This window comes from Microcaecilia unicolor, chromosome 1 (genome assembly GCF_901765095.1).
Source record: "Microcaecilia unicolor chromosome 1, aMicUni1.1, whole genome shotgun sequence".
NCBI classification, from domain to species: Eukaryota; Metazoa; Chordata; class Amphibia; order Gymnophiona; family Siphonopidae; genus Microcaecilia; species Microcaecilia unicolor.
Window position 1 is genome coordinate 766324011 of NC_044031.1, and position 16178 is coordinate 766340188.

Consider the following 16178-nt stretch of genomic DNA (forward strand, 5'->3'; position numbering starts at 1 on the left):
TGTACCAGCCAGCAATCTCCACCCAATTCAGAAGAAGAAAGAATAAATGATAATGTGAGGCGAATCCCGTCAAGAACACAATAGAAAACCTACAAGAACACAAAGAAAGCACTATAAACTCCAAAATGTCCCTCCTCCTCCTCTTCCCTACACCCAAAGTCCTATATAATATTGTCCTACTACAAGACTGAAGTCACTGTGGAGTTCTCTCCTCCCCAGACCCACCACCCTGGGCAAACAAAATTCACTCACCATCCCATGGAATTAAATAGAAAGAAAAAATAAAGGAGTAACCAGTAATGATACAGTAAATATCCAAATAGTCCGGGGCTAAGTAAAATATATAAACCATTAATTAGGCTATTAAATAGGGAGCTAGTGTTAAATCACTCTTGATGTACTGATCTAACAAATATCAGCTGAATAGCTACTCAGGTTCAAAGAAGATACAATACCTGTAGGCAATACAATAAAAGCAAAATCTGCAAAGTAATATTAGAAAATAAAAACAGCACCAAAGCTGTGAATATACCCAGTAAAAAAACATCTGCCAACACTTGAAAAAGAAATAAATCCAGATCATGGGCTTACGTCAGCATATTGTATCACTAAAAATGAAGTCAGATTGTTCAACTGAATCCAGCATCAGACACTCTTCAACAAAGGCATCAGTCTGACAAAACTAGAAAGGCAATAAATCAAAATGAAAAAGGACGGTGTTTTAGCATCTCAAGCGAAATGCCGAGGTTCACAAAACTAATGGTATTAGGTGTAAAAGATATTGGGCCCAATATTAAGTCAGCGACGGGCAACGCCTTTGCTGTAAACCACTGGCGTTAAATCCAGATATTCAATGCCGGGCTGTTTCCGGTGACCAGCACTGAATATCCAGGTTTATTTGGGCTGCTAACCGATTAACTTTTTAGCGGCCAAAGATAGTTCTGCTGTTTAATTGGCCTATTCACTAGTCCAGTGCACCATAGGGGCACAAACAAAGCGGAGGGCTGCAAGCGATCAAACTGGGGAACAAGCGAACTACAAGCAGAATTGTCTCGAGAAAAATGCCTTGATGTAGTCTTCCATGATAAAAGAATAGCATCCCAGTCATGAGGATAATGCACTGCCATCTGTTGTCAGAAGATGAATTTCTAGATGGCGAAAACCTTGTATTAAACAGCATCAATTTTCCTTCTGGTGGAGAAAAGTCTGAGAAGAGGCCAAGGTCTCAAAATGGTTGGTCTTGCCAGCATGATTCATCCTCAATCAGGCAGGATGTAAGAGTTCAAACTGAATTTGTTGCTTATCCAAGACAGCACATAGGGACGCGAAGGTTTTCCTCACCGTTGAGTGGAGAAATCCTGAAAACAAAGTATTTTTTTGTTTTCATATATGAGGCCCCTTTGACCGTATGGCTCGCATTATCTCCACTTTATGTGCGTAATTTAACAGTTTCATTATCATTACCCAAGATCATGCATCCGCATCCCTGAGTTGGCCTAAATGATGTGTCCTTTCAGTTTTCAATGGGCCCACCAACAACTAGAGTTGCAGAGATTTCGTCAGCCAGTCCTCCAAAAAGCCCCACAACTTGGCATCTGTGACAGACTTGGGCAGTCCCACTAAACGTAAGTTGCTCTGGCAAGAACAATTCTCTAAGTTTTTGTTTTTGTTACATTTGTACCCCACTCTTTCCCACTCATGGCAGGCAATGGAGGGTTAAGCGACTTGCCCAGAGTCACAAGGAGCTGCCTGTGCCGGGAATCGAACTCAGTTCCTCAGGACCAAAGTAGTCCACCACCCTAACCACTAGGCCACTCCTCCACTCTACTTTGTCTACTTTGTCCTCCAGTTGAGAAACCTGATCTTGTAAAGTAGTTTGTGAAGTTGTTAATTATTTCACCCAATCTTCAAGATCCGATACTCGTTGGCAATGAGTCATGAATTTGCCTTTTAAAGATTTCAGATGGCCATCCAGAATATCTAATTTGTCAGAAATATTCTGCAACTTTTTGTCCAACAGGGTTTCTCTCGGCTACCCGTGCTGAACTGACTGAAGGTGCTTCCATCGAGTCACCCTCCACCATCTTGGATTCCTTATGATGACCTTTCTCTTTTTTCTTTTCTTGGTGGTCTTCTCTGTCATGATTCCCTATGAGGAAAAGCTAAAGCGGCTAGGGCTCTTCAGCTTGGAGAAAAGGCGGCTGAGGGGAGATATGATAAAGGTCTATAAAATAATGAGTGCAGTTGAACGGGTAGATGTAAAGCGTCTGTTCACGCTTTCCAAAAATACTAGGACTAGGGGGCATGCAATGAAGCTACAATGTAGTAAATTTAAAACGAATCAGAGAAAACGTTTCTTCACTCAACGTGTAATTAAACTCTGGAATTCGTTGCCAGAGAATGTGGTAAAGCGGTTAGCTTAGCGGAGTTTTAAAAAAGGTTTGGACGGCTTCCTAAAGGAAAAGTCCATAGACCGTTATTAAATGGACTTGGGGAAAATCCACTATTTCTGGGATAAGCAGTATAAAATGTTTTGTACATTTTTGGGATCTTGCCTGGTATTTGTGACCTGGATTGGCCACTGTTGGAAACAGGATGCTGGGCTTGATGGACCTTTGGTCTCTCCCAGTATGACAATACTTATGTACTTATGAATGTCACTCAAAAATTGTGGTTCTGTTGCCCAACACAGGCTGAGCCTATAGCCCTGAAATGGAAGATTGTCTGCCCAGAAGGTGAGTTTTTTAACAACAGGGGCCCAGGAGCTCACTCCACTCATGCCCACTGTTCAGCTTGGCATCACGTGACCTCTCATTTCCAACTTTTAAAATGTAGGGAAACGTTTACTTCTCACACTCACAATCTCTAAATACCCAGACTGTGTGCCCACATTCCTGCACTTGAGCAAATAGACCAGTTTTTTTAAAGGGTTTTATGCCTTTGCTTTTCTAAGCAGTCAGTTTATCTAAGGTTCTCTCTGATCAGATGGCGGAAAGGTTCCCTGAGCAATTCATCCGGGATGCTGAGAGGTATTTTTCAGAAAAGTTGCGTCTGATATAAAAAAACACATCCATACCAAATGGATATAAAGAAGATAGTTCTACATCTTACTCTATTTGCATGTTTGTATTTTACCTATTTCCTGAACTTGGGGACCCAAAACGGTTTGCATCGATAAATGGTATACATCAACCCAGCAGTGTAAGTATAAATACCTATAAATACAACCACTCAGCTAAGTCATTATTGAGAATTTGAAAAGCCTGTATTACCTGATTTGGTGCGGAATAGAATAAAAGATATGAATCGTCAATGGCAACGTTGAGAAAAATAATTTATTCACCACATTATTTAAAATAGGTCCAACACGGCCGCGTTTTGCCCTCCTAAACGCAGCCTTGTCGGACCTATTTTAAATAATGTGGTGAATAAATTATTTTTCTCAGCATTGCCATTGGCAATTCGCATCTTTTTTTCTATTCCTTCTAGATCTTGAGAATCGCCTGCCTATTTGTTTTCTTTTACCTGATTTGGTGTACAGCTTCAACCCAGTCTGACACCACTGCCTCGGAAGGTCTGTGCTATCCATCTGTGATTGGTCCTTTCCTGTTTTTATTGCAGTTCTTTTTCATGTTTTTATTAATATGTAAGTCGCTTTGCCCTGCTGGACAGTTAAAGCGGTATAGCAACTTTGGAATAAATAAATTTAAAAGAAACAAAAATTTCAGCGATGTAGTCTTGTAGCTGGAACTTTCTGCACTGGCTAAAATATTTCCCAGTTGTATCTCTCTAAGGGGTGGGGTAGGGAAGTGATCAGACAATGTGCTGCAGATGATAACATGACTCCCTTCTCTCTCCATAGCCCTCTTCATTGGAGTACACCTTTGTCATTTACAACGGGGTGATAAACCATAACAATCCAGATTTCATGGCATTCAAGCAGTTTTACTGTTTATCCTGGGGAAACATACTTTCGCTGCTGCAGCACCTGGAGGCATTCTTGTTAGCATATGCAGTCCCAGCTGCTTTGGTGAACGGCAGCAAGATGATGGAAGTTCTTCTGGACTTTGAAGTCCACCAGAAAGCTTCTAAAGACATGCTGCTATCCATACTAGGAAATCAAGCTGCTGTGAAGAAGATCCTGAGCCGTCCTGGCCAGAGGTATAGGGGAGTCGGTGGCAGGGAGGCAGCTGCTGCTAAGATCCAAGCCACATGGAAGAGGTATACGTTGAGGAAGGCCTACTTGAAGCAACGGCAGCATCAGTGGGCAGTGGGAGTGATTGCTATCTCCTGGATACTGCATCTCCACAAAGCACGTGTGAAAGGGATCCTGAAGGAATCACGGCAAAGACACCTGGAGAGTTTTCGCATGAGGGCCAAGGTGGGTGGTGATGGTAGCTGTTCCAGCAACTCTGCCTTTTTCAAGCCTCTCTCGTGTCAGTGCTCACGAGCAGAAGCTGTCCAGTCTCCCCCCTTTAACCACGTTCATGCCTGAGTAGCATGTTCAGCTGTCATCAGTGATTGTACTGCAGAATCTGCTGCAGAAGAAAAACGTTTCTCCCTCTTAAAGTGTGAAAAGCTACCTAAGTCTACAGTTTATACACACACAAACGCACATATGTAGAATCCTGACAAAAATCATGGAGATTGTAAAATTATGTCTCTCTTTCTGGAATCTAGAATTCTGCATATTGTCTGTCTCCATCTATGGGATGGGAGGTACACACTGTTCACTTTCGCTGTCTTTTTGTGGCCCCGGGACGGAATCCCACTTCTCACCGTCTCTCTCTTCCTGTGGCCCCAGGACAGGATCCCACTGCTCACTGTCTCTCTCTCCCTGTGGCCCCAGGACAGGATCCCACTGCTCACTGTCTCTCTCCTCCTGTGGCCTCAGGACGGGATCCCACTGCTCACTGTCTCTCTCCTCCTGTGGCCTCAGGGCGGGATCCCACTGCTCACTGTTTTGCTCCTCCTGTGGCCCTAGGATGGGATCACACTGCTCACCTTCTTTCTCTCCTATGGCTCCAGGATGGAATCCCACTGGTCACTGTCTCTCTCCTCCTGTGGCCTCAGGACAGGATCCTTCCACTGCTCACTGTCTCTCTCCTCCTGTGGCTCCAGGACGGGATCCCACTGCTCACTGTCTCTCTCCTCCTGTGGCCCCAGGACAGGATCCCACTGCTCATGGTCTGTCTCCTCCTGTGGCCTCAGGGCGGGATCCCACTGCTCACTGTTTTGCTCCTCCTGTGGCCTCAGGACGGGATCCCACTTCTCACTGTCTCTCTCTTCCTGTGGCCCCAGGACAGGATCCCACTGCTCATGGTCTGTCTCCTCCTGTGGCCTCAGGACGGAATCCCACTGCTCACTGTCTCTCTCCTCCTGTGGCCTCAGGACGGGATCCCACTGCTCACTGTCTCTCTCCTCCTGTGGCCTCAGGGCGGGATCCCACTGCTCACTGTTTTGCTCCTCCTGTGGCCCTAGGATGGGATCACACTGCTCACCTTCTTTCTCTCCTATGGCTCCAGGATGGAATCCCACTGGTCACTGTCTCTCTCCTCCTGTGGCCTCAGGACGGGATCCCACTTCTCACCGTCTCTCTCTCCCTGTGGCCCCAGGACAGGATCCCACTGCTCACTGTCTCTCTCCTCCTGTGGCCTCAGGACGGGATCCCACTTCTCACTGTCTCTCTCTTCCTGTGGCCCCAGGACAGGATCCCACTGCTCATGGTCTGTCTCCTCCTGTGGCCTCAGGACGGAATCCCACTGCTCACTGTCTCTCTCCTCCTGTGGCCCCAGGACGGAATCCCACTTCTCACCGTCTCTCTCTTCCTGTGGCCCCAGGACAGGATCCCACTGCTCACTGTCTCTCTCCTCCTGTGGCCTCAGGACGGGATCCTTCCACTGCTCACTGTCTCTCTCCTCCTGTGACCCCAGGATGGGATCACACTGCTCACCTTCTTTATCCTCCTGTGGCCTCAGGGCGGGATCCCACTGCTCACTGTTTTGCTCCTCCTGTGGCCCTAGGATGGGATCACACTGCTCACCTTCTTTCTCTCCTATGGCTCCAGGATGGAATCCCACTGGTCACTGTCTCTCTCCTCCTGTGGCCTCAGGACGGGATCCCACTTCTCACCGTCTCTCTCTCCCTGTGGCCCCAGGACAGGATCCCACTGCTCACTGTCTCTCTCCTCCTGTGGCCTCAGGACGGGATCCCACTTCTCACTGTCTCTCTCTTCCTCTGGCCCCAGGACAGGATCCCACTGCTCATGGTCTGTCTCCTCCTGTGGCCTCAGGACGGAATCCCACTGCTCACTGTCTCTCTCCTCCTGTGGCCCCAGGACGGAATCCCACTTCTCACCGTCTCTCTCTTCCTGTGGCCCCAGGACAGGATCCCACTGCTCACTGTCTCTCTCCTCCTGTGGCCTCAGGACGGGATCCTTCCACTGCTCACTGTCTCTCTCCTCCTGTGGCTCCAGGACGGGATCCCACTGCTCACTGTCTCTCTCCTCCTGTGACCCCAGTATGGGATCACACTGCTCACCTTCTTTATCCTCCTGTGGCCTCAGGATGGGATCCCACTGCTCACTGTCTCTCTCCTCCTCTGGCTCCAGGACGGGATCCCACTGCTCACTGTCTCTCTCCTCCTGTGGCCTCAGGACGGGATCCCACAGCTCACTGTTTCGCTCCTCCTGTGGCCTCAGGACGGAATCCCACTTCTCACTGTCTCTCTCTTCCTGTGACCCCAGTACAGGATCCCACTGCTCACTGTCTCTCGCCTCCTATGGCTCCAGGACAGGATCCCACTGCTCATGGTCTGTCTCCTCCTGTGGCCTCAGGACGGAATCCCACTGCTCACTGTCTCTCTCCTCCTGTGGCCCCAGGACGGAATCCCACTTCTCACCGTCTCTCTCTTCCTGTGGCCCCAGGACAGGATCCCACTGCTCACTGTCTCTCTCCTCCTGAGGCCTCAGGACGGGATCTCACTGCTCACTGTCTCTCTCCTCCTGAGGCCTCAGGACAGGATCCTTCCACTGCTCACTGTCTCTCTCCTCCTGTGGCTCCAGGACGGGATCCCACTGCTCACTATCTCTCTCCTCCTGTGACCCCAGGACGAGATCTCCAGGTCAGTACTCTCTTCTCCTGGGACCTGAGGGGCTGTGGTCAGTGCTGACCACATCACAAAGGAGCCTGATTGTAATATGCAGCAGCTGCAGAACCAAGCTCTTTTGTTCATATGTAGATTGTATGCACTCTTTTGAAAGATACTCTAATGCCCATGCAAAGATGCTGCAGAAATGGTAAGGTGTGACAGAGTTTCTCATAATGAATGTACTTTGATAGTACTGAATGTCTTAGGCAAAGATTCTCCTTTTCTCACCACTTTGTCAGGGAGTCTTTAAGTTTGCAAGTGACATTTTACTTACTGCTCACAGTTCATTTATGTTGGTTTTCCGTCTCTCCTTGTGCTGGGTTTTTTTTTTCATTCATATTCTGTTAATTAAGTGAGCAATCTCCAATCTTCCCCCGCCAGTAGCATCATGTAGCCACCTAATTAAATTAATTGGGGAAGATGTTTTAAGTATGTAATTAAATCAATTAATATAATTTATGCCTGGCTTAACTGTACATTGGGAAAAAAATGGTTGAAGTTTGAGTAGATGCATCCACTCCAGCTTCCTGTTACTGATCACTGCTTCTCTTGACTCCTAGCATCTGGCAGACAACTGGAATCGCATCAGGACGTCCAGGAGGACCATTATCCACATCCCATCATTAGGTAGAGCACTTTCGCTAGCAGATCTATCAGCAACCTCTATTACCCACCACATTATGGGCTCCTTGATTGAGTTCGAGGAAGGCCCTCTTGTTTTATTCAAATTGGTCTCGGCAGGAAAATGTTCTCGACATGATGAGAGTAATAATACAGGCCCTCTCTCGGAATAGCGTTTAATTTGGGGATTAAGCAAATAAAGTCATTATGCGAGGGGGGGGGAGGAGCAGTTCAGCCTAGAGGAGATTTGCTGTAATTCGTTTTTCATCTCTAGGAAATGAGCTCAAAAGTTGTGCTGGGGTGGGCGGTTGGGATTCCTTTCCCCTGAAATAACTGCTAATGTTTTCCATCTCTTTTAATGACAGCAGAATACGAGGGCTGGGCTCGTTGGCACTGTTAACGCCAATAAGGCAGGATATTGCTTTGTACCCTGCTTTTAATCAAATGTGCAGTCAAAATGATAGGCTACATTGTCTGAAATTATTTAGTTCTAATTACGAGCAGATGGGATGCTTTATTTGCACCTAGGGCGCCTGAGCAGAAAGGAGATGCTGTGTGAACAAGAATAATTAAGAAGTTGAATAGTGGAATTTTTTTGCGCTTAAATAATCTGCAGTTTCATGTTAATTAGCCCTAATGTAATTATTTAATTACATGTATGAATTGGGGAATGTAAAAGCTGCTGTCTGCTAGTGTAGCAGCAGGGTAAGGTGGCCAGAAGCTGCAGAGATGGTGATCAGGGGAATATCTGAAGGCTCTTTTTATTTTTTAAACTCAGATTTGTAAACATGTGAACTGCTCACAGGGTGTGAGGATCTGATCTTTTTTGGCACCTACTCCACAAATGAATTTTCCTTGATGGACCCGAGGAATTGCTTTGGCTGAGTTACAGGCTGGGAAAATTAAGTTCTGCGTTTGTGGAGGGAATATGCTGGACTTCAGCCTGGAAACTGGATTTAACATAACCTCATCATGAATAAGGTGCTGAGGTGACGGGGATGGAGCCAGTCATGACAGGACGAAAGATTAATGTGACTGATCAAGTCCTCTCCTTAAATTCATTTGGGTCCAAATTTCAAATTCCATATATATATATATATATATAGTATTCAGTCTTGGAAACAGTAGCATGCAAACTTCAATACATGTAAGCTAACCCCATATAAACTTAACAGGGTTTAAAAAACGGTTTGGATAATTTCCTAAAAGAAAAGACCATAAGCCATTATTAAGATGGACTTGGGGAAAATCCACTGCTTATTTCTAGGATAAGCAACATAAAATCTTTTCCTATTCTGAGATCTTGTCAGGTACTTTGTGTCCAGGATTGGCCAGTGTTGGAGACAGGATACTGGGCTGTGGGATGCAAATGCAATAAATAAAAATAAAATAAATAAATATATTCTAATCGGAAGAGTTTCCATTCTAGATCCTGCCACAGTGTGTTCTAAAATGGAGGTTGGAAAGCCAGAAATGGAGTCATATCCTGATGACATGGAGCTGGATTGGCAATTCTAAAACGTTATTTAGCAAAACTTCCAGAAAGCACTCTCCCGGTCCTTCTATAAAAGTTGCCAAAAATCATGCACGCAATTTAATTGACTAATGAGCCAATTAGTGCCAATAACTGGCTTTTTAACGAGTAATTATTGGCGCTAATTGAAATCAGTTAGGTACACCTGAAAATTTAGGTACGCGATCCATGCCTGAATTTTACACACATCCCAGAAAAAGAGACATGGAAATGGGAGGGTCATGGGCGTTTTGGGGTGGAGCATAGGTGTGGATTCGAGTTACATGTGCAATTATAGAATAAAGGGGTTCTGTGAGTAAATTTAGGTGGGGCCATTTGCACCACATTTTCAATGGTGCAAACAGATGCACCTAAATTTATATGCAACGCCTTTACTTAAGTGCTATTCTATAAACTGTGCATAACTTTAGGCATGGCTTATAGAATAGTGCTTAAGTGGGGGGTTTTCAGCACCGATTTTTTAGGCGTGATTTATAGAATTCACCCCTTGTCATTTCATTTCAAAGCTATAGGCTCTGTTTTGCAGCTGAAATATAAAGATATAGCTCAGCTTATTCTGATTGCCACTGGTCAGGCACCTTCTGTCACTTTTCGGCCCTTCCCGTCATGCCCATCCCTTAAATAGTCGTTTAATGATGAAACACCACCCAGCCCTGCAGCTTCACAAAAGTGGCAAGCCCTGCTATATGCACCCTGACTGTTACTCTCGTATACACCTGCACCCTGACATGCGTCACCGCCCCCATAGAAACCCAGGGCCGCAGAGAGACTAGGCCGGGCCCGGGGGAAGGCCGCCCCGCCTCCATCCCTCTGTCGCTCCCCCCGCCGCTTTGCCCCCTCCCCCCGTCGCTCCCTCCGCCGCTGTAGTCCGCATTCTCACCTGCCTGCCTCCACGGCTCCGGGCCCCCTGCATTCAAGGCAGCAGTCGCAGATCGCCTCTCGTCTGGCCTTCCCTCCCTGTGTCCCGCCCTCGTCTGATGTAACTTCCGGTTTCCGCGAGGGTGGGACACAGGGAGGGAAGGCCAGAAGAGAGGCGATCTGTGACTGCCACTTCGAATGCAGGGGGCCTGGAGTCGAGGAGGCAGGCAGGTGAGACCAGGAACTGCAGCGCCAGCGACCTGACCCTGGCGCTGGGCCCCCCTTGGAGGCCGGGGCCCATGGAATTTCCCCCCCACCCCCGCTCCCCCCTCTCGGCGGCCCTGTAGAAACCCATATATAGCACTATGTTGCGTTGTCGAGGGCCTTGGCATTCTGTCAGGTCCTCGAAGCAGGACTGGAGTTTGTGAGCCCTTGGGCCACTGCCGCAGAGCGGCAGTGGCAGGCAAGACCACCTCGGGACTGGAAACACAGAACAGCAGTAGTACAAGGCAGGCAACTAGAACAGACGAAACAGGAACAGCTTCACCTGCACTTAGCCACTGTTCCTCCGGAGTTGAGCTCCGAAGTGCAGGTGGCCGGCAGGACTTGCAGGATAAGGCAGGAACGGAAGATCCAGAGGACCCACCCTGGGTCTAGGAAACACGAGGGAGACTAGACTAGGAACTAAACACAGACAGTGTGCTGCTGCACAGCCACTAGCAAGACCCAGAAGACAGACCAAGGAACACAAGGCGTACAGAAGCTAGCAGGAGCAAGGACTAGGGCAGCATACACACTAGGCAGAATGGGGATCCGGGAATACCCACAGGGAAAACCCTCTAGCTAGGAGGAGACAGGAGACAGGAATAATCACCCAGGAAATACACACTAGCTAGACAGACACAGGATTCAGGATATACACTCAGGATATACAAGCAGGGTACAGGATAGACACACAGGATATAAGTTAGCTAGGCAGAGCGGAAAACCGGATAACACTAGCTAGCCAGAACCAGGAAGAACAGGCCAAGGGTCTTGGGCAGGCAGCAGAGCAAACAGAGTAAACCAGGAATACAGGCCAAGGGTCTGAAGCCACAGCCGTTCCACTCACTGACTTGGGAACTCACAAAGGCTGAGGCTTCGCATACAGACAGAGAACAACCCGGACAAAGGCTTCACCCCAACCCAGGGTAAGCCAGGAACAGAGGCCTCACCCCAAACACAGGGTAAGCCTGGAGCAGAGGCTTCATTCCAAACACAGGGTAAGCCAGGAAGGACCCGCAGTCCACAGACAGAGGCTTCACCCCAACTCAGGGTAAGCCAGGAAGGACCCGCAGTCCACAGATAGACAGTGGCAGGGAAGACCCCCCACGGAAGGACAACAGAGACACAGACACAGAAAGAAGCTGGGCTGGAACCCAGAGAGAGGCTAAGCAGTAGTGCAGCAGACACTTACTAACCTGACCTGGCCTAAGAGCATAACACTTATGCAAAGGCCCTGACTGCAAGCACAGCACTTCCTTATGAAGGCTCTCACTGATGAGTCACCAGCAGCAGGACAGAAGCAAGAAGTACACTGACCCCAAAGAGAGACTTGACACACACAGGAAGTGAGCCCACAGGAAAGACAAGCAAGAGCCATCTTGGAAGCTGGCACAGAGCCGGTGGCAGCCATCTTGGAAACTGGCCAGGCAGGGAGGCATAGCCCACACAGGTGAGGTCTAGTGAAGCAATCAGGTTCATGCTGGAAGCAGCCAGCACACCAGGACAGAGACAAGACTAACACAAACACAGAGAGAAGCCAGCACAGACGCTGGCCCCCAGAAAGAAGGTAAGGCTGAGGGTGGTCATGGCCACAGACGTGACACACTAATTAAATTTCTACTTGTAGGCCCTCCAGGTTTCCTGTGAGACTGATCCTTCCAGTCCAGTACGCCCCTCCTCCTCTGCTTGTGGTGCCAATTACCTGAAACAAGAAAGTGGATCAGCAACTCCATTGTTAACTCCTGGTACCTGTCATGTTCAGGGTTTGACAACGCAATTTGAATACCCTAAGAAGGCCTCTCCTGCCTGGTTAAACCCTTTTGAATATTGGGCCCCTTGTGTCTTATCCCTTGCAAAGGGAATGCCAAAATCTTCTGCCACACTGTGAAACTGCCCCAGGAGCTTTGAGCATGTCATTGTGCCAGCTGGGCCCACAAATGGAAAACCATCACGGTAATGAACAATATTGTCGTTACCTGACCTTTGGGCCATCACCCAGTGCACAAAATTGCAGCAGGTTTTAAAGCATGTACATGATATAGAGCATCCTATTAGCATGTCCAAAAGTACCATTCCTGGGACATACAAATTCCCAAGAGGTAGTAAGTGTCTATGTGCACTGGCAGTAGCCAAAAACCAGACTCTATGTCCACCTTTGTCGTAAGGGCCCTCATGCCACAGCTTCTTACCAGCTGTCGAAAGAAGTGTACCTGACTGAGCCCAATTCTTATGGCATGTAATTGTTATCTGACTCCCTTGCCGGATAAGAGATTGTGAACCAGCTGGAACTTCCCCTGCTCTTTGTTAGGGACCGTGGCCGGAGAACACACCTCCAAATCAGGATATTGGCAGTCTGCAAATGGGCCTGAAATTCGGCACAGTGAATCTCAGCCTGCAGCTTATCCCATACCACTACACTGACATGTGGGTCAGGATGGACCCTTCTTATGTTCAACCCCCTCATATAATGTGGTATCTCACTAACCATGTACCATCACTAAGCAAGAGCCCCTACTAGGGATTCTGGGCAGTCTTTCCTCCAGCATTTTTGCAATATTTGGTAGCAGTATGACGCACTCCACAATTGAACATAGGTGTTTGAACCCGCAGGAGCATCCCTCATACTGGGCCTTGACTGCTCTGTCAAAAATGTCCCCACTGCTGCACCTACGTCTCAAAAGGGCTACAACGTCAGGCTATCGCAGCCCTTACCTGTCCTCTCCATCTCCCTCATCCATAAATCAATTTATTTATTTATTATTTAACTTTCTCTTTGCATCGTGTGCAATTTCTCATTCATAATAGATTTTCTAAATGTTAAACTTCCATAGTTATCCCAGTATGTTTATGATACTGTCTTGTAAAATTGGATTCTTACTACAAATTACTTTCTTATGCATTATTCTTTCTTATGTATCCTATACATATATTGTAAGCCACATTGAACTCAAACTTGTTTGGGATAATGTGGGATATATAAATGTCACAAATAAATAAATAATTTATTAGGATTTATTTAACGCCTTTTTAAAATAATTCACTCAAGGTGGTGTACAGTAAGAATAAATCAAACATAAGCAATAGACAATTACAGCAGTAAAAACGTTCAAATAATAACACAAAGTATGGCATAGTAGACTTCTTACAATGCCAACACAATACATAATGGAACATTATAATAGCGTAGGTTATAAGCAAAGATGGAACATATAGATAGGTAAGAGAGTAGGGGGAGTTAGAAAGTAAGGGGACTCATTTAAAGAAAGTTGCACATGAGGTCAGAGAGATGGTTAAATACATAGTAAACATAGTAGATGACGGCAGAAAAAGACCTGCACGGTCCATCCAGTCTGCCCAAGAAGATAAAAAAGTAGCACATATGAATTTATTTGTACTGTCCTCTTCAGGGCACAGACCGTATAAGTCTGGCCAGCCCTATCCCCGCCTCCCAACCACCAACCCCGCCTCCCACCACCAGCTCTGGCACAGACTGTATAAGTCTGCCCAGCACTATCCTCGCCTCCCAACTACCAGTCCTGCCTCCCACCACCAGCTCTGGCACAGACCGTATAAGTCTGCCCAGCACTATCCCTGCCTCCCACCACCGGCTCTGGCACAGACCATATAAGTCTGCCCAGCACTAGCCCCGTCTCCCAACCACCAGCTCTGCCATCCATTCTAGGCTAAGCTCCTGAGGATCCCTTCCTTCTGTTATCTCAGCTAGGGTAGGAGTGGATAAACATGTCCTGCTGCAGTACGTGTAGCCTGTGTCACTCCTTGTGTATGTGTGTGAGACTAAGAAGTTAGGTACTTCTTCCAGTAAAGGCCTGGTTGAAGAGCCAAGCTTTCACCTGCTTTCTCAAGTAGAGATAGTCTTGTGTTAAGCGGAGCCTTTCAGGGAGAGTCCAGAGTGTGGGGGGCTACTCTGGAGAAGGCTCGCTTGCGGGTATCACATCGTGTAATGTCTTTTGGAGAGGGTGTAGTTAGGGATACCCCTTGAGAGGACCTCAGTATCTTTGGAGGTGTGTAGAGGGTCATCCTGTTCAAGTACTCGGGGCCATTTCCTTTAAGGGCCTTGAAGATCAGATGTTCCCCAAGTTAGGTCTTTCTCATCGTCTGGTGCCTGCAAAGTTTCTCACTGTAGTTCAGCCACCCATATAACCTCCTATAACTTAGTAACATAGTAGATGACGGCAGAGAAAGACCTGTATGGTCTATCCAGTCTGCCCAACAAGACAAACTCATATGTGCTACTTTATGTGTATACCTGACCTTGATTTGTATCTTCCATTTTCAGGGCACAGACCGTAGAAGTCTGCCCAGCACTAGCCCCGCCTCCCAACCAGTAGCCCCACCTCCCCCCACTGGCTCTGCCACCCAATCTCTGCTAAGCTTCTGAGGATCCATTCCTTCTGAACAGGATTTCTTTATGTTGATCCCACGCATTTTTGAATTCCGTTACCTTTTTCATCTCCACCACCTCCCGCGGGAGTGCATTCCAAGTATCCATCACTCTCTCCGTGAAAAAATACTTCCTGACATTTTTCTTGAGTCTGCCCCCCTTCAATCTCATTTCATGTCCTCTAGTTCTACCGCCTTCCCATCTATGGAAAAGGTTTGTTTGCGGATTAATACCTTTCAAATATTTGAACGTCTGTATCATATCACCCCTGTTTCTCCTTTCCTCCAGGGTATAAATGTTCAGGTCAGCAAGTCTCTCCTCATATGTCTTGTAACGCAAATCCCATACCATTTTTGTAGCTTTTCTTTGCACCGCTTCAATTCTTTTTACATCCTTAGCAAGATACGACCTCCAAAACTGAACTCAATACTCCATGTGTGGCCTCACCAACGACTTATACAGGGGCATCAACACCTCCTTTCTTCTGCTGGTCACACCTCTCTCTATACAGCCTTCTAGCTACAGCCACCGCCTTGTCACACTGTTTCGTCGCCTTCAGATCCTCAGATACTATCACCCCAAGATCCTTCTCCCCATCTGTACATATCAGCCTCTCACCGCCTAACACATACGTCTCCCATGGATTTCTACTCCCTAAGTGCATCACTTTGCATTTCTTCGCATTGAATTTTAATTGCCAAACCTTAGTCCATTCTTCTAGCTTCTGCAGATCCTTTTTCATGTTTTCCACTCCTTCCCGGGTGTCCACTGTTACAAATCTTAGTATCATCTGCAAAAAGGCAAACTTTACCTTCTAACCTTTCGGTAATATCACTCACAAATATATTGAACAGAATCGGCCCCAGCACCGATCCCTGAGGCACTCCACTACTCACCTTTCCCTCATAACCTCAGATAATCATGTCCGCATAACTTAATAAATCAGATGTTATTGAGATGTCTTTTGAACAAGCAGTGCTAAGAAAAACAAGACAGGCATGGGGTCTACTGTCAATATTTCTGGCTGCTCTCAATTTCAGGCCTGCTGCTTTTTTCTTCTTGCTGTTCTTACCCCGCTGCCTCTCCGGGAGCCATTTCAGGAGGGAGAGCATATTGATGTATTTCCACTTCCAAATCTTCCTTCTCAACCTGTCATGGACGTATTGCCACAGCCATGATCTGTCAAGTAGCAATGTGGACCCACAGTGTGGGATGCCCATGAGTTCCAAAGCACAAAGCAATAGCAGAGGATTACACAAACCAAATCCAGCCAAAGGGATGAAGTGAAAGTCCTTTTTTCAAAGCACCAGAGATCGGACCTGACACGGTACGTGTTTCAACAGAAAGTCA

The 16178-nt window shown here is 47.1% G+C and overlaps 1 protein-coding gene across 1 annotated transcript in view; it reads left to right on the plus strand.

Moving 5' to 3' along the window:
• IQCH (IQ motif containing H) overlaps nucleotides 1–16178 on the plus strand; it is a 307537-nt gene that overhangs the window by 116553 nt on the left and 174806 nt on the right. Inside the window, exons 9-10 of the mRNA XM_030192830.1 lie at nucleotides 3863–4381; nucleotides 7710–7776. Of these exons, the coding sequence (XP_030048690.1) occupies nucleotides 3863–4381; nucleotides 7710–7776 (586 nt within the window). The remainder of the gene's footprint in view (nucleotides 1–3862; nucleotides 4382–7709; nucleotides 7777–16178) is intronic.